The sequence below is a fragment of the Bos grunniens genome, chromosome 18 (assembly GCF_055505025.1).
Source record: "Bos grunniens cultivar Pamir isolate PY7600 chromosome 18, Bosgru_T2T1.0, whole genome shotgun sequence".
In the NCBI taxonomy this organism is placed as follows: domain Eukaryota; kingdom Metazoa; phylum Chordata; class Mammalia; order Artiodactyla; family Bovidae; genus Bos; species Bos grunniens.
The window spans coordinates 14,325,520-14,342,819 of NC_141182.1; the positions used below are offsets into that span (position 1 = coordinate 14,325,520).

Consider the following 17,300-nt stretch of genomic DNA (forward strand, 5'->3'; position numbering starts at 1 on the left):
AGCACTGTACACACAGGGATGGCCCCCTCCTGACCATGTAGGTGGCCATGGGGAGATCATAGTGGCCAAGATCCCAGCAGCCTGTCTCTTCCTCTTTCCAGCCACCCCATCCTTCAGGGCGTGTCTGCGTGCTCAGCGAGACACCTAGTGCACATGGTTTTGTGTTCCAGTTTTTAAGTGTTAGTAGCTAGGAGTTATTTTATGCTATTGGTATTCAGCCAGCGATGGCTGTGAGCAAGTCTAGCATTTCTCTGTGGCTTCGCTACTGTAGTTTGCGTGGCCCTGTCGTCTTGCTGTTTTCCTCTCTCCTGACTCAGCATGCCCCAGGCAGTACTTAGCTTGTTTCCTGGTTGTGGAAGCAACACCTTTTGAGGACACAGCTGTGGAGACCACTCATTCTTGACGGAAGGAGCTGTCTTGCGCTGTGTGGGGAAGACTTTGGTTTTAAGCACAGCAACACACACCCGTTCATTCACTCAAGAATCTCACAGCCACAGAGAGACTAGACGCCCAAGACAGGGAGCAGAGCTCTGTCACTTTGTCAGAGGGAGTGTGGACACTGGGAGCCTCAGTTTCCTCATTTGTAAACTAGGGATGACGCAGTCCTGGTGTCACATGCCCTCAGAGCCCCCGCCTGGTGGTGTACCCCTCCCAGGACCCTGGGACCTCCATGTCTGCAAGCCCCCATGGCCTTGCCTGACTTGATTTTGGTCCAGGTCACTGTCTGTCTTGGCTCGGACGGCCTGTTTCTCACACTTCTGGAGGCTGGACATGTGAGACCCTGTGCCTGATGAGAACTCATTTCATGGCATCTTCTCACTGTGTCCTCACCGGCTGGACAGCAGAGGGAAGCAGGCTCTCTTGTGACTAATCCCATCCTGCGGGCTCCACCCTCATACCTCAAATAACCCCATCTCCCGAAGACCCAGCTTCTTAGCACTGTCACACTTAGCACTGTGGGGTTTCAACATGTGAATTGGGTGGAGGAGATTCACTCTACAACATCAATGGCGTATGACTTGTTTGTCTAACTATTCCCTTTTCTTCTCCCCGTGATCATGTTAAGTGACAGGAGGGCAAGGGCTCTGTTTACATCCTCAGTAGCCAGACCATACCTGCGGACACAGCGGCACCAGCACAACCACCCACTGGCCTGTCGTGAGCTGTGGGAGGCCGAGGGGTCCTGTGTTGCTTAGCTGAAGTTGGTGGCGTGACAATAAGAATTTGTGATGGCTGCTGATTAGGCTCCTTTTCCCATTGTGTGCCTGGTGGAAGGAAAACCCTGGGAATCCTAGAAGTGTTTTGAGGACTGGAAGTGAGAGTGCAGCCACGGAGACTCAATGATAGGCAGAGGCTGCCTGGAGACGGAGAGGAGCCATGTTCTTGTGGGCATTCTTGAAGCGTTTCCCTGTCCCCTCCCCATTTAAAAGTTACTTTATAGTCTAGTTGAACTTTTATCTTTATCGCAGGCATACGCAGCTATTCATCCACACAGTTGAAGAAACCACCCTTCCCTTCCCAATCACCAGAGGCACGACTTTTGGCTGATTCCTTGATATTTACCACCATGTGTCCAAAGAGTCTCCAAGGTCGCCCTGTTACAGTTTGCTTCTGCGATGGACACCTGGCTTCACTCTGTCCCTCCATCCCACACCCTTCCTGTGTCCCCATCCCTCCAAGGCAGGCTGGGGGGGAACTGCCTAAACTCAGATAGATCAGTGTCAATGTTTGCATTATTTGTTGTCATTCAGTTGCTCAGTCATGTCTGACTCTTTGCGACCCCATGGACTGCAGCATGCCAGGCTTCCCTGTCCTTCACCATTTTCTGTAGACTGCTCAAACTCGTCCAGTGAGTTAATGATGCCATCCAACCATCTCATTCTCCGTCACACCTTCTCCTCCTGCCTTCAATCTTTCCCAGCATCACGGTCTTTTCCAATGAGTCAGCACTTCTCATCAGGTGGCCCAAGTGTTGGAGCTTCAGCTTCAGCATCAGTCCTTCCAGTGAATATTCAGGATTGATTTCCTTTAGGGTTGACTGGTTTGATCTCCTGGCTGTCCAAGGGACTCTCAAGAGTCTTCTCCAGCACCACAGTTTGAAAGCATCAATTTTTCGGTGCTCAGCCTTTATTGCAGTTCTGCAAATGCTGTCTGAACCAAGCCTCCTAGAGCCACAGGATACTTTGCCTTTACTGCTGTTTTCCCAGTATTTAATTATCACCTATTTCCTCTTGACCAGTTTTCTACATATTTATCCTTCTTCTACCCCCAAACTCTCCCTCAGTGCTTCAGATCTTCTCTCAGTAGAGCAAATGCACCCATTATTGCCCCAGCTTCACCTTCCTGAGGATGACTGGTCCTGTCTGTCTGGTGGGAGACCCAGAGTCCAGGATGCTAGGATCTGACTCAAGTGGTCCCTGGACCACTCCAGTTGCTGTGCTGGGAACAGACTGAGGGGGTTGGGTGTGCAAGCAGGGAAGCCAGGAGGAGGCTACTTTAGTAATTGGGGTAAAGGACCAGGCTCCCTCCTCCTCTGTGGTTGCAGTGCTGGTGGTGGTGGAAGTGGCTGGACTCTGAAAGATGCTGAAGGAGAAACCAGCAGAACTGCACATGAGGCGGGAAGGAAGGAGAGGAGAGGAGTGTGCCTGACCCCACAAATGATGGATGCAACACTATCAATGATTAACATCCTCAGTCAGTCAGTCAGTTCAGTCGCTCAGTCATGTCCGACTCTTTGCAACCCCATGAATCGCAGCACGCCAGGCCTCCCTGTCCATCACCAACTCCCAGAGTTCACTCAGACTCACGTCCATTGAGTCAGTGATGCCATCCAGACATCTCATCCTCTGTCGTCCCCTTCTCCTCCTGCCCTCAATCCCTCCCAGCATCACAGTCTTTTCCAGAGTCAACTCTTCGCATGAGGTGGCCAAAGTACCGGAGTTTCAGCTTTAGCATCATTCCTTCCAAAGAAATCCCAGGGCTCATCTCCTTCAGAATGGCTGGTTGGATCTCCTTGCAGTCCAAGGGACTCTCAAGAGTCTTCTCCAAAACCACAGTTCAAAAGCATCAATTCTTCGGCACTCAGCCTTCTTCACAGTCCAACTCTCACATCCATACATGACCACTTGAAAAACCATAGCCTTGACTAGACGGACCTTTGTTGGCAAAGTAACGTCTCTGCTTTTGAGTATGCTATCTAGGTTGGTCACAACTTTTCTTCCAAGGAGTAAGCGTCTTTTAATTTCATGGCTGCAGTCACCATCTGCAGTGATTTTGGAGCCCCCCCAAATAAAGTCTGACACTGTTTCCCCATCTATTTCCCATGAAGTGATGGGACCAGATGCCATGATCTTCATCTTCTGAATGTTGAGGCGCAAGTTCTAGTCCATCCACACTGTTATAACAGATGCCACAGGCTAGGGGGTGGGGCAGGGAAGGGGGATAGTTATTCCAGTTATGGATGCCAGAAGTCCAAGGTCAAGGTGCCAGCAGACTCTGTGTCTGGTGAGAGCCCCTTCCAGGTTCATGAACAGGTCCTCTCACTGTGCCCTCACCTGGAGAAGAGGTGAGGTAGCCCTGTGGGGTCTCTTTTCTAGGAACACTGATCCCATTCATGGAGCCCCTGCCCTAATGACCTAATCACTTCCCTGAAGGTCCCCACTTCCTGACACCATCACATTGAGGGGTCCGAGCTTCAACACACGAATTTGTTCGGGCACAGACATTCAGGTCATAGCAAGGAAGATCCCAAGTTCAGGTGGGGCCACGTCCACGTGGCTATCAGGTCAAGCGGGCGGTTAGGATCGTCCCCACCCCTAGGCTCGGAAACAGCCCCGTTGTTCGCCCAAGGGCTGTGGGTCTATTGCCACTCATTCCCACCAGGAGGTTCTGCTGATTTTCTTGAATTTCTTCGGTGATTCCTCCTTTGTCTTGTCTGCGGTCCCTTCCTGAAACTATTACACTTTTCTTACTGGACCGCTCGGAGGCCCGGGGATCTTGTCATTTTTCCTCTCCATCGCAGTCGTTCTGCTGCTCCTGGGAGATTCCCAGCCTCTCTTCCCTCAGGCTCCCGTCTTCAGCCCCCCGGGGATTCACGACCCCGAGGGTGCAGCGGCCCAGCCCTGAATCGGCCCGCCCCGACCCGCGGCGCCCGGGAAGGAGGCCGGGAAGCGCGCTGGCTCTAACCGTGTGTCTGCAGCCCCACAGAGTGCGTGTTTATTGATTTGTTACTTAGGAGAAGTCTCACGTTTCAGTCAAGTGGACTTCGTGCCCAGCTCCGCCCCACAGGGACTTAGCACACCTGCGGCGCCTGATTCCCAGCCCGCTTTGAGGCCGGGAGCGGCGCCGACCCCCTGAGGGGAACGTTCGCACCCGGAACCCTCGCCGCCGCGCCCCGTCGCACCGGGGGAATGCGCTTGGGTGCAGGACGAACGGTGCGCGAGTACCGCGGTTCCTGTTCCGGTTTTGACCCGGCTAGGAGGAGGTGCGCGATCCCGGCCTGCGGAGGTAGAGCCCGCCCCCTCACCCCTCACCCTTCACCCCCCTCACCCCGCCCACAGCATCCCGGCCCGCCCCGCCCCCTCCCACGCAAGGGCCGCGTCACGTGGGGACCCTGCCTGGCGTTCTCGGCGCTGAGGCGACGTCCAGGCCCCTTTGGTGTGGAAGGGAGTCGAGTTCAAGTTCAGCCAGCGTTGGAGGGGAACTTGATCTGTTGTGACGGAAGTAGATCCATTTCCTTCCTCTTTGGCCGCTGGACTCCTCCTCGAAGCACCCCGCCCCACAGTCTTTTACACTAAAGAGGAGGTGGTAGTGAGGGGGGACTCTGAAGGATGATTAGGAGTTTACCGAAAAGGGGAAGGATGACAACGTAGAGGTGGAAAGAGGAATCACGTGTTTGGGAAGTCTGTAGCTTTCCAGCCCGGGGAAGGGGCGATGTTTGTCTGGAGGCCTAGGCAGGGACATTTGTGGGTAGGGAGCACCGGTGCTGAGCCCAGGAGCACACAGGTCCACAATTGGCTTCCGAGGGCCCCTGGCGGTTCTGATGTGAAACTTGACAGACTAGCAAGTCTAGCGACCTTTTCTCAGCCCCTGCTGGGCCCGGGCAGCATGCAGAAGATCCACTCTTCAAGGCAGACAAATTAAACCACGGGCCAGGGGTCATAAGCTTCTTCCCTCCAGCTGGCATCTTTAAAATGGTATTTTATGTCCAAATATGGATATGAGTTTAGCATTTGTTTTCTTCCTTTTTTTTTTTTTTAAATACAGTGTGAATGTCTGTTACTTAAAAATGTAACTTTGAAAACAGCTCCCAAACCGCAGGTGGCGTGCTGAAACAAGTGTTCCACCCCAGAGGGAGAGTGTGGTCCCCTCTCCTGCCCCACACTTCCACCCAGGCCTCAAGACAGCAGGCAGGAGGGTGGGGGGAAGGTGATGCTGACCCATCAGGTGCCATTTTACTCATTTCGAAACCAGCCGCCTTCATTTGAATGCAAGTATCATTCTTATCGTGTAATTTTTGTCACACGGCTCCGTGGTGAGCAAGGTGCTGAACATGGCTGGTCCACTTGCCTCCCCCCCTCTGTCGGTTCTCACAGGAACTGAAGGCTCAGACAGGTGAGGAAAACTCAAAAGGACCAGTGAATGTTTCAGTCTGGGTCTGTTTTGACTAAAATCTGTGCACCCGGATTAGGACATGAAAGATGTTATCATCTTCCAGGTGTCAGGCTCGTGTCCTAAGAGGGCCGTGCGCCTCAGTGCTCTGACCCAAGAACCTGATGGTCAGAGCACCGAGTGGCCTCTGCTGCATCTCTGCTGGGCTCCAGCCACCTGGCGGAATCTGAACGCAGGGTGGCCTTCCCAGGAGCAGGCGTCTGGCTCACCACAGTTCAGGTTTCCGTGCTCTTGGCTGGGATCCTTTCTTGTTGCACACCGTGACAGTGGTCTCATGATGTCGGTTGACTGAGACAGGGAAAATTCATGGCCATGTTGCACTTACTTGGTGGCAGCATCGCTCCAGTCTGTACCACGGTGGGTGAGGGCAGCCCGTAACAAAGCGCACCTGTGGTTAGGAGGCAGGGCTCTTCCTGAGGCTGCTGGTCTGTCTGGACCTGGACCTGCTCAGGACACAGTCCTCTGCCCTGACCTGATGCTTTTTGCTGCTCCCCATTACCTTGGACACGTCTGTGACCATGGACAGAAGAGCCTGGCAGGCTATAGTCCATGGGGTCGCAAGAGTCGGGCACGACTTAGCAACTAAACCACCACCATGACCTTGGAGGTTTTAGCTCTGTTGAATGACTGGAAGATGAGTGGCTTCAAGAGCACATGAAGCTGTTCTGAAGGGGTGACCCCTGTTCCCACACATTTGGCTGGAGATAAGTTAGTGCAGCCTCTGTGGAGGCCACCTGGGCCATATTTACCCATTTGAAAGTCACTGTTGTGAGGCTCAAGGGTGAGCAGGAGGGGCCCTTCTCAGCCTCTGCTTCACTGACACCCCCGGGTGACCACAGCTAAACATCCCCCCAGCTTTCTTCCCTGCAGGCTGATGTGACAGGTTCCCTGTCTCCCCAGCTCCAGCCACCTGTCCCACTGTGCCACGGATCACCCGTCTCCACATGGAGCCAGCGTACCTCACCACCTCCCAGCCCTGGCACTGGGGTCAGGTCACTGCTGCTGGATACCACCTGGCGGTGTTCTGAGCGCCAGTGTAGCAGCCTTCCAACTGACTTGATAACTGACTTCTTTATTCTCCATGTGAGACTTCCGTGAACCGCTAGCTTTAATTAAGAGAAGAAGGCCATTGTCTCATTTTTATTTGCTTCTGTCATTTTGAAAAATTGAAGAGTTATCGACAATTACAAACACCCTGTGATACACCATCCAGAACACATAATTTTAATATTTTCCTGTTTCTTTTCTGTATCAAAATGTTTGTGCTGGGGTTGAAATAGCTCCATTTTAAAATATAAGCATCATTTACTAAGTTTTTATTTTCTTGGGCTCCAAAATCACTGCAGATGGTGACTGCAGCCATGAAATTAAAAGATGCTTGCTCCTTGGAAGAAAAGCTATGACAAACCTAGACAGTGTATTAAAAAGCAGAAGCATTACCTTGCCACCAAAGGTGTGTATAGTCAAAGCTATGGTTTTTCCAGTAGTCACGTATGAATGTGAGAGTTGGACCATAAAGAAGGCTGAGCGCTGAAGAATTGATGCTTTTGACCTGTGGCATTGGAGAAGACTCTTGAGAGTCCCTTGGACAGCAAGGAGATCCAACCAGTCCATCCTAAGGGAAATCAGTCCTGAATATTCATTGAACGGACTAATGCTGAAGCTGAAGCTCCAATACTTTGGCCACCTGATACGAAGAGCCAAAGCCCTTGATGCTGGGAAAGATTGAAGGCAGGAGGAGAAGGGGATGACAGAGGACAAGATGGTTGGATGGCATCACCGACTTGATGGACATGAGTTTGAGCAAGCTCTGGGAGATGGTGAAGGACAGAGAAGCCTGGAGTGTTGCAGTTCATAGGGTCGCAAAGAGTCAGACACGACTTGAGAGACTGAACAACAGCTAGACTTTTAAAATCTGATCACAAAAGTCATACATGCTCATTGCATAAAAACTGCAGAGAGTGGAGAAGCACGAAGAAGAAAACAAAAGCCACCTGCCACCTGGGGCTCACCTTCCCATCCCGGGGTGGGATGTCCCTCCCCTGGGCCTCACTGAGAGCTGTGTGGTCAGACTGTGGCCCAGCCCCACACACATGTGTATGCCCTGCTCCCCTCAGATCTTCCGGATCACCCAGGTCAGCCCCAGTTTTTCAGTATCAGAAATAATGCTACAGTGAAGACCCATGGTGAACTTTGACGTACATCGCTGATTATTTCCTTAAGATGCATTTGAAAAGCAGCCGTAGGAACAGAGGGCCTGCATTTCCTATGTTCATGTTTCATCTTGAAGGGACTACTGATGTCCACTCAGATGGCTGGGCAGAGGCCCCAAGCCTCACTAGGCTGGGGTGCTGGCCAGTTAACGTGCAGTGTCTCTTGGGGCAGCTCGCAGCATGGTTTTGACCTTCCTCGCCCAAGGCCTTTCTCACCACTCATGGTGTTGCAGAGTGGTCAGGGCCTGTGGGCCAGCCGGGCCTGGGTCTGGGAGTTGCTTTTCCTGCTCCTCTGTGGCCCTGGGCAGGTGGCTTCACCTCTCTGTCTTCCTTGGAGGCACTGCTCTGACCGCCGGCTCACTGCATCCATTCCTGCCTGCCCCATGTGCAGTCAGAAGTCAGCTAGCCCTCCTGCCCTGGCCAGGGTGGGGGGGTGGGCAGGGAAAGTGGGGTTCAGCCCTGTTTTTTCCAGTTCAAGTCCTAGAACCCCAGCTTTTCGCTGGGGTGGTGCAGCCCCTGATTCCCCAGAGGGAGCAGGCAGACGGCTCGCCCCTCAGCCCCTTGTGTTAGAGGAAGGCCGCTCCAGTGGTCTCGCTGGCAGCAGTGTGACACTGCCCATGATGCCCTGTGAAGCCTGGTAGGTAGATCGGTGGGAGCAGTGGCCACTCCTGGCCGTCCATCTGTCTGCTCCTCTGCACCCCAGAAAATGCTGCCACTTCAGCAGGCATCCCTGAACATCTCTCTTGCATTGTCACCAGCAAAAGTCAGGCCTCGGGCCGTAACCCAGAAACAGGCAGTTCGTTTTCTGTTTACGGTTTCCGTTTGTTTTCGTTTCTCTGCCCTTAAAGCAAATAGAGAAGGATTTGCTAGAAGTGAGAAGGGGAAGCACTGAACCCCTGGTTTGCTTTTCAGTGGCTCACTTTCTCTCTGAAACTGTCACGTCCCACATGTTCATCACATTTCTTGTTTTCTCTGGTCCAGGCAAGCTGTTTTCTTAGAACTTGTCATATTTATGGTAACAAAAATCCAGAGGTGTGAATGGCTATGAGCCCACCTCTGAACCCTGCATAGAGGGTAAGCCATAAGACACTCCGGCTTTTGGTTGCTGCCTCTGAAAGGGACGTGGGCCACGTGCCCTGGAGGGGCCATGATGGTGGAGGCCTGGAGCCTTCCGGAGCAGCTGCTGGGCCGGGCAGGCGTCTCCCCTATTCCAGGCTTCTGCCTGCTGGGCCTGGAGGCTGGCAGACCTTGTGTCAGGAGCTCCTGCTGCGGGGAGCAGGTGGCCAGCAGGCTGCACAGGGAGGGGCTCAGGACAGGCCTTTACTGCTGGGGGCTGTGTTTGTTTTGTTAGGTAATTATAGAGTGCTGTGTGTAATCTTTTTTTAAATGAAAAACAGGGCAAAACTGTTTGGTGTGATATAACAAACACAACATATTCTCTTTCCCCTGGAGCAAGTTAGTGACAGAGAAAGTGAGGCTTGTCAAGAACAGGATGCCTGAATCCAGGGCAGGGAGGAGGGGGCTGGGGTGGGGGGCAAGCCACCAAGCCGTGGGTGAGGGTCCACCTGCTCATTTTAGCCTCTGACATTCAGAAGAGCCCTCTGGGGTGCCTGCGCCTGTCCTCTGTCCCTCGAGCACGGAGAGATGCTTCCCCCCACAGTGCAGCCAGGATCAGGCCATTTCCTTGTGCTCTCGTGGGCAAGGAGGATGTGGGGCCTGGCATGGTGGCTGATGGGGAACGATGGCTGGGGGTGAAAGGCTCTGGCTGGACTCTGGGCTCTGATTTAGGAGCAGGCCGACTTGGAATTTTCTCATGGGTGAGATAGGGTTACCAAAGGTTGCCCTGTTTACTGAACAAGGCAGTTGAAGATGAAAACACATCATGATATATTAAGTGTAGTATCGCTGTCAAATAACACTTGTTAAAAAACCTTTAGGAGGACTTCCTTCGTGGTCCAGTGGCTAAGACTCCACTCCCAGTGCAGGAGGCCTGTGTTCAATCCCTGATCAGGGAACTAGATCCTACATGCTGCAACTAACACCCACTGCAGCCAATTAAATAAATATTTTTAAAAATCCTTTGGGAACAACTCGGAAAGCTGGTCTACCCATCATCTCCTAGTCAGGGGCGCTGCTCTGGCCAAGAGCACTTAGGTGGAGCAGAGGTGGGCCTTGAGACAGGGCAGGCAGTGGTCTGTGGACCTCGCAGGCTGCCCTGGTGCTGGGAGGGCACCATCTTCAGTGGTACTGGGTGGCAGGCGGGTTCCTGACTGCTCCAGTTGCGGGGAGGTGTGGAGAGGGTGTGCCCTGGTCCCTGGCCACCCAGAGGGGTGGGGTCCTAGGGCAGGGCTCAGAGTCCGGCTGGCCCTTCCCCAGGCTTCGTCCTCTCAAGCAGTCTGATGAATTCCAGGTGCGTGTGGCGGGTCACGGCCCTCCTTCTGGCTGTGCTGGTCGTTGTTTTGTCATCAGGTTGTGGGGGAGAAGGAGGGAGTTCTCTTCTAGCTTAAAGAACAGATGCACAGACTGTGAGCATGCTGCCTCTGAGGGTCTGCTCTGCTTTAGACAAGTTGCTGGGTGACCTCAGCGGGGTGAGTGTCCGGAGCAGAAGTGAGCCCTGTGTCTGTATCCGGCTCGCTGGAGCCTCCAGGCCCCTGCTGAGGGCGAGGGGGCACAGTTTGGGGGCTGGGGTGGGGGTTAAGGCACCAACCCCACACAGCTAGAAATCCAGGTAACCTCACAGTCAGCCCTCCTGTGCATCCCCAGTCTCCATGTTCATGTTGTGGAAGGACGTAAGTAGTTGAGTTCTGTTTCTCCTTGACTTAGCTAGTTTAATTCATTGTTTTAGAATCTTGTGTTTTTAAAATCCTTAACATAATGAGATTAAATAAAAAGCCATTTAAGTTCCAAAGGCATGCATCGAGAGGGCGTTAGTGTTTCCTGTCTTGGGACGACCCCCCGACTGGAGGTGAGGCCGCCTCTCCTGGCCACCATGGGAGTCAGGCCAGGGCAGGCTGTGACCTCAGTGCCTTCTTTTCCCGCCCAGGTACCACCAGCTGGCGTCTGCTGCCGCGATGCCATTGCCATACGTGGGGATGGCCCTCCGGCGCCTAGCCTGGGCCGTGGCTTCCTGCCGGCTGGCCCCCTGGACACGTGGAGCAAGTGGCCCCCTGCACTCGGCCCCGGCCGCACGCTCGGACTGCAGTGCCCCGGTCTTCATCCGCGCCCCAGCCTTCGGGGACAGGCTCGCCCTCATTGACCAGCACGGCCGCCACACGTATAAGGACCTCTACTTGCGCAGCCTCCGCCTATCCCGGGAGATCTGCCAGCTCCGTGCGTGTGCCGATGGGGACCTCCGGGAGGAGCGGGTCTCCCTCCTGTGCTCCAACGACGTCTCCTTTGTGGTGGCACAGTGGGCCGCGTGGATGAGCGGCGGCGTGGCCGTCCCCCTCTACAGGAAGCACCCCCGGGCCCAGCTGGAGTACTTCATCCAGGACTCGCGCAGCTCTGTGGTCCTTGCCGGCCCGGAGCACGTGGAGCTTCTAAGCCCGGTGGCCCAGAAGCTCGGAGTCCCGCTCCTGCCTCTCCCGCCCACAGTCTACCATGGGGTGGCCGAGGACCCTGAAGAGGGCCTGGTGCTGGAGCGGAACTGGAGAGACCGGGGTGCCATGATCATCTACACCAGTGGGACCACAGGGAGGCCCAAGGGCGTCCTGAGCACCCACGACAACATCAGGGCCGTGGTGAGTGACCTGGCCACCACCTTCAAGAGGGGTGAGCTGAGTCCCTGTGGTCAGTCCCTGCAACAGCCATGGCCGGACAAGTGACTTCCTGGTGGCCTTCTCTTCACAGGCCTGTGACAGCTCTCATCATCACCCCCACCCTGCTGGAAGCACCCAGAAATGTAGGGCCAGGGCCGTGGGACCACCAGCCCCACTGGCCGTGTAGGGGCGCTGTGCCAAGGTGCCAGGGTTATGGGCCCCCCCAGGCTCCTCCAGCACAGGATGGGCCACTGTACGTGGGGGAAGGTTTTCAAAGAAACCAGCTGCAAGTGAGTACCAGGACGGTGCCCTCAGCACCTGGAAGCGTAGCTTCTCTGGGAAGCAAGAGAGCAGGAGGTGCGTGCCACAGCTCAGGTATTACTCTGCATACTCAGTTACCGTCTTTGTAAAGCTTTGCAGCTGCTTTATTCATCTGTAGTTTATACTCTTCTTGCTTCCAAAAAGTATATGCGTGTACAGCAGGAGTGGGAAACAGAAGTTCAGACCCACCAGAGGGAGGCCAGAGATCTGGCTAATTCAGTCCGTAAGTCAGCGTGAACCGAGTCGGGCTGGCTGCAGGCCAAGCGAGATTATAGACTGTCTCTGTCTCCCAGGAGAGGCCATCTCTGGGCCAGTATTTCTGGGGGGTGGCAGTCACCGTGGCACACGTGAGGACAGGCTCGGCAGTGACTCGGGAGTTTTTGGTGGAGCTGGGGAGAAAGAGGTGCTGGAATCAGCAGGGTCAGACTGGCAGCTGGATTCAAGCCTGGGCTTGAATCTACAAGAAGCACATGTAGATTCTCTGACCGCCTTGGGGTAGAGCTGCCCAGAGTCTGCAGAGGCCTTGAAACCCCAAATCTAAGGTCCTTTTAAACTGGCTGAAGCCCCTGACTGCATGCAGCCCTGCTCTCCAACAGAAGGGCTGGTGTCTGGACAGACAGCCCCAGGTCATTTCATTATCAGCTCCCCGGGATGCGCCAAGGGCAGGCCAGCCGGTCTCCCCATCCCCCGCCCGCCCCTCCCCTTCCCCTCCCCCTGCCACCCTCCCCCCCTCCGCACCTTGGCTAGGGAGGCCAGCTCTCCTGCCCTGAGGCTGTGCTGTCGTCCTGCAGGTGACGGGGCTGGTCCACAAGTGGGCCTGGACAAAGGACGACGTGATCCTCCATGTCCTCCCGCTGCACCACGTCCATGGCGTGGTCAACAAGCTGCTGTGCCCACTCTGGGTAGGGGCCACCTGTGTGATGCTGCCCGAGTTCAGTGCTCAGTTGGTAAGTTGGGGATGAGCTCTCAGTGTTGCTGGCTGGGCCCCTATGGACCCGGCACCTCCTGGGGGCGCGCAGGCACCCAACGGGGAGTTTCCTGTTGTTGTTGGAGCCAGGGATCCCGAGTCAGGGCTTCAGGCAGTACAAGTTATTCTGTCAGTTCTGGAAGTCCACGTCCAGAAGGGTCTCACGGAGCTGGGGTCCAGGTGTCCCAGGCCTGATTCTGTCTAGAGGCCTCAGCAGGATCTGCTCCCGCCTCTCCCAGATGGGGAGGCACCTGCATCACTCGAGCCTCCGCTTCTGTGTCCTCGTGGCCGCCGTCCCTTCTGTGGTCAGACCTCCCACTGCCCCCCTCCCATAAGAACCATGTGGTTGCATCGGGCCCACCCAGCGTCTGGTCCCCGTGCTGTCGTCTAGCGTGTCTCGCCATCCCTTCTGCTTCTAGAGGTGTGATGCCAAACTGTCTCCCGGAGTGGCGGTAGTGTCCACGTTCTCACCAAAACTGCACGAGGACTCCAGCCCCCCATTCTCACCAGCATCGTTATCTCACTGTGGTTTAAGTTTGCATTTCCCTGATGACCGAGGAGTGTGAGCATTTTCTCGTGGTCTTATTTGCATCTGTGTATCTTCTTTGGTGAGCTGTCTATTCAGATGTTTTGCCCATTTTAGTCAGGTTGTTTGACTTAAGTTTGTTTATTCTGGATGCTAGTTCCTCATCACACAGATGGTTTGCAGGTATTTTCTCCCATTTTGGCTTGTCTTCTCATTTTCTTAATGACATCTTTTGAAGCACACATGCTTTTAATTTTTTTGATGAAATTCATTTTATCAGTTTTTTTCGTTTCTTAGATCATGGTTTTGCTGCCATACCTAAGAAATCTTCGCCTAACCAGAAGTCATGAAGATTTTCTCCTATGTTTTTTCCTTCAAGTTTTATGGTTTTAGCTGATACGTTTAGGTCTCTGACCCACTTTGGATTAATTCTTAGGTATGGTGAGAAATGGGTCTAGAATTCCTCTTTTTGGACCTGGATATTCAGTTGTCTCTGCACTGTTGGTTGGAAAGATTGTCCTACTGGAGTGATCTGGTGCCCCTGTCACAGATCAATTGGCCATCATCGTGGCGATTGTTTCTGGAGTCTCGTCTGCTCCAATGGTCTGTGTATCTGACCTTACACCGGCGTCACATGCTGTTGAATGTAGCGCTCTGGAGTCAGTTTGGGGGCATCCTCCACTTTCCTCCCTCCTTTTCACATTTGTTTTGACTCCTCTGAGTCCTCTACCTTTTCCTGTAAATTGTAGGGTCAGCCTGTTGATTTCTGCAAAACAGAGTGTGCTGGGGTTTGGGGAGAACTGCGGTCTTAGCAACACTGGGTCTTCCCATCCGTGGACGTGGACGCATCTCTACTGACCGAGCGCTCTGCCTCTCCTGACGCGTCATATTATGTCATCTCGGCCTACACATGGTGACACTCTTCTTTTTCCTCTTCTCTCCTGTGTGTATTTCTGTTTGGATCATTTCCATTGACTTGTGCCTGACTTCTGTCTTTTCTCTGCTGCGTCTAGTCTGTTAAGTGTTTGCAGTGAATTCTTAGTTTCGCGTAATGTACTTTCCAGCTTGTAATGGTTCTCTTATATTTCTACTTCTCTGAGGAAATCCTTGATCATCCCCCAATTCATTCATCTTCTCCAAATTTCTGAACCTAAGAATTTATACTCCTTGCCATAATTTCAACATGTGTATTCTGAGGCTCTGCTCCTGTTGACTTTTCTTTTTTTCATACAGGCTTTATAATGGGGCAGGGTTATCTGTAAAAGAACCATACAGTTTTCTCCCTACAGAGGCACGCCTTTCCTGTGGAGTAGCTCAGGTGAGGAACTAGTTACTAGCATCTGATTAGGAACCGGGGCGGGGACTGCCTGTGGGGGAGGCTATCTGTATGGGGTGTGCTGAACCCCTGTCCCACCCTGACCACGTGCTGGTGCAGTGGCTCCATGGAGATGAGGGTGAGCACACACGAGCACTTTGTCAGCATGAGCTGAAAAACTCGAAGCCTCTCTATATTAAAATAAGAAACATCTGTTAAAGAGAGTAAAATACAAAATTGACGTGACTTCTTCGGATACAACAGCACCACTCTCTGCCCCCGTCGTGCGTGGTCTGTGCTGCGCTCCAGCCTGCATGGCCCCTTGCCCAGCTGCATCCACGCCCATCTGCATGGCTGGGAAAGTCTGAGGTGCCACCTCTCCCCTGATGGTGGATCTGAGGCCAGTCCCTGAGTCAGGACCCATCCCCTCCCCCCACCATCCTCTTCCTCCTCAGACCAGACGCCAGGGTCCCCTGCACAGTGACTCCACGAGGGCCAGGAGCGTCCGTCACCCTGTGAAAGTGAGACCCTCTGACACTTGAGAGAAGGGGGTCCTCTGCTGAGAGCACTATTCCTGGAACTGAAGGCCCACACACCTGTTTGTGCAGATGTGTCTTCTAGTCTTTTTGCTGTCTGCGTCCTCTTCTCTTTTTAGGTTTGGGAGAAGTTCTTAAGTTCTGAAGCTCCCCAGATTAATGTATTTATGGCAGTGCCTACCATCTACAGCAAGTTGATGGATTATTATGACAAGCATTTTACCCAGCCTCATGTCCAGGATTTTGTGCGTGCAGTTTGTGAAGAAAAAATCAGGTCAGTGAGTATAGTCCACCTTCCCATCTGGAAAGTCCTAAAGATCAGCAAATGTAACTCACTTTTAGTGAGTCAGTTCTACTAAGTTTAGGAAGCACTGTGCTCTTTGTACTTTAAAATGTGTCTCTACGTCTCTCTCAACACACCTGTATTCCCAGCGCAGCTGCCTGGGTTCTGCATCCATGTGTCTGTTCTGTCTCTGGGTCCCTCTGTCCATCTATCTCTGTCTGCCCACCCATCTTCCAGTGGAGTCTGAAGGATGAGGGTGAGAATGTCCTATCTGAGCCCACATCTGCAGGCTCTCAGCAGCCCCCCAAGGCCCACGCAGACACCCTTCCTAATGGACATGCTAGCTCTTTGGCCCCTTTGGTGGCGCGTTTGGTCTCCATGTACCCACGAGTCTGCAGACCATGGCAACTCTCCGTTTGTAGTTGCTCGGTTCACCTGAGAGTGCAGGTACGGAAGTGACTAGTTTGGCAGGTCTTTACAGGTCTGTGCAACGAAAGATGCACAGACATGTGCAACGAGAGCCCGAACAGCCATGAACTTCGCACCCTCTGTGCATCTGATTCCTGGTCCTTACGAGGAGCTCAGAAAGGGTTTCCTGGAGAGAGTTCCCAACTGCCCAAGATGAATATCTGATCTGGGCCTCTGCTCCCGTTTAACCGCTCTCTGCTCCTCTTCTGTAAGATGCTTGGTGGAACTGGAGCCCTCTGTGAGGGTGCCACCCTCCCACGAGGCACTGCTCTGGGGCCCCCAGGACAAGGATGGCGTGCTTGTCACTGTGCTGAAGCAGCTGTGTGCTCCTGAGAGACTGAGGTGCCTGTGTTGTGCTGGGCAGGTTGATGGTCTCGGGCTCTGCTGCGCTGCCCCTGCCAGTGCTGGAGAAATGGAAGGGCATCACCGGCCACACTCTGCTGGAGAGGTACGGGATGACGGAGATTGGCATGGCCCTGTCCAACCCCCTGACCGCAGCTCGCCTGCCAGGTATGAGCAGCGCCCGCCAGCTGTGTCCTCTCTCTGCTCTGGGTCCTCGGGTGAACCAGTCTATAGGTGATGCTGCCCTGTTGGGTTAGGGGAGCCTTCCCAGGTGACCCTGGATTCCACGTGACCCGGAAGCCATGTGCTTGGTAGAGCACCTCCAGGCTGGGTGCTGCTTCCTCCAGACCAGGTCACCTGTGGCCCAGAGCCTCCCATCCAGGTGCCCTGAGCCACACAAGGGCAACGACAACAGAGGAGATGGCGGGTGTGGGGGGCAAGGGAGGAAGGGCCCCAACCTGTGCTTGGTGACCTGCGTGCCTCTGGATGGCCTGCTGCTCTGGGAGGCCTCCTGCCCTTTGGTCTTCCTGTCCCTCCTTCTCTAGGGCATTCCACACAAACAGCCTTGAGGTCTTGGATCCCTGAGAGGGAACCTGAGGGCAGAGTCCAAGGCCTGAGACGTGAGCCTGTTCTGTTCTGGGCTCTTTTCCAGCCCTCGTGGTCTGTCTCCTCCAGTTTTTCCAAAACACAAGAGGAGTCTCAGAAATAAGTCTAAGGTGATTCTGCTCCTGTACTTCTGTCTGTCCATTCACTTGTCTTGCATGGACAGTAAAAGGCACCCTTCTTGGGGGGTGGTCTGTGAGTTCTCAGTATGCCCATCACTGTCAGGTAGACGACTCTGAGTCACCTCAAGAGCCTCCCCATTTTGTGGTCAGCACCCTGGCCAGCGAGCAGGTCCCTG

At 53.9% G+C, this 17,300-nt stretch overlaps 1 protein-coding gene across 2 annotated transcripts in view; it reads left to right on the forward strand.

Annotated features, from left to right (window-relative positions):
* Window positions 1-4,455: 4,455 nt before the first annotated feature.
* The window catches only part of ACSF3 (acyl-CoA synthetase family member 3), a 44,506-nt gene continuing 31,661 nt past the window's right edge, over window positions 4,456-17,300 (forward strand). Inside the window, exons 1-5 of one of the 2 annotated variants that reach the window (XM_086350343.1) lie at window positions 4,456-4,506; window positions 10,927-12,016; window positions 12,754-12,909; window positions 15,426-15,580; window positions 16,422-16,567. In XM_086350343.1, the coding sequence (XP_086206469.1) occupies window positions 12,883-12,909; window positions 15,426-15,580; window positions 16,422-16,567 (328 nt within the window). In that variant the 5' untranslated portion in view covers window positions 4,456-4,506; window positions 10,927-12,016; window positions 12,754-12,882. The remainder of the gene's footprint in view (window positions 4,507-10,926; window positions 12,017-12,753; window positions 12,910-15,425; window positions 15,581-16,421; window positions 16,568-17,300) is intronic. The other variant, XM_086350342.1, reaches the window with a different exon arrangement.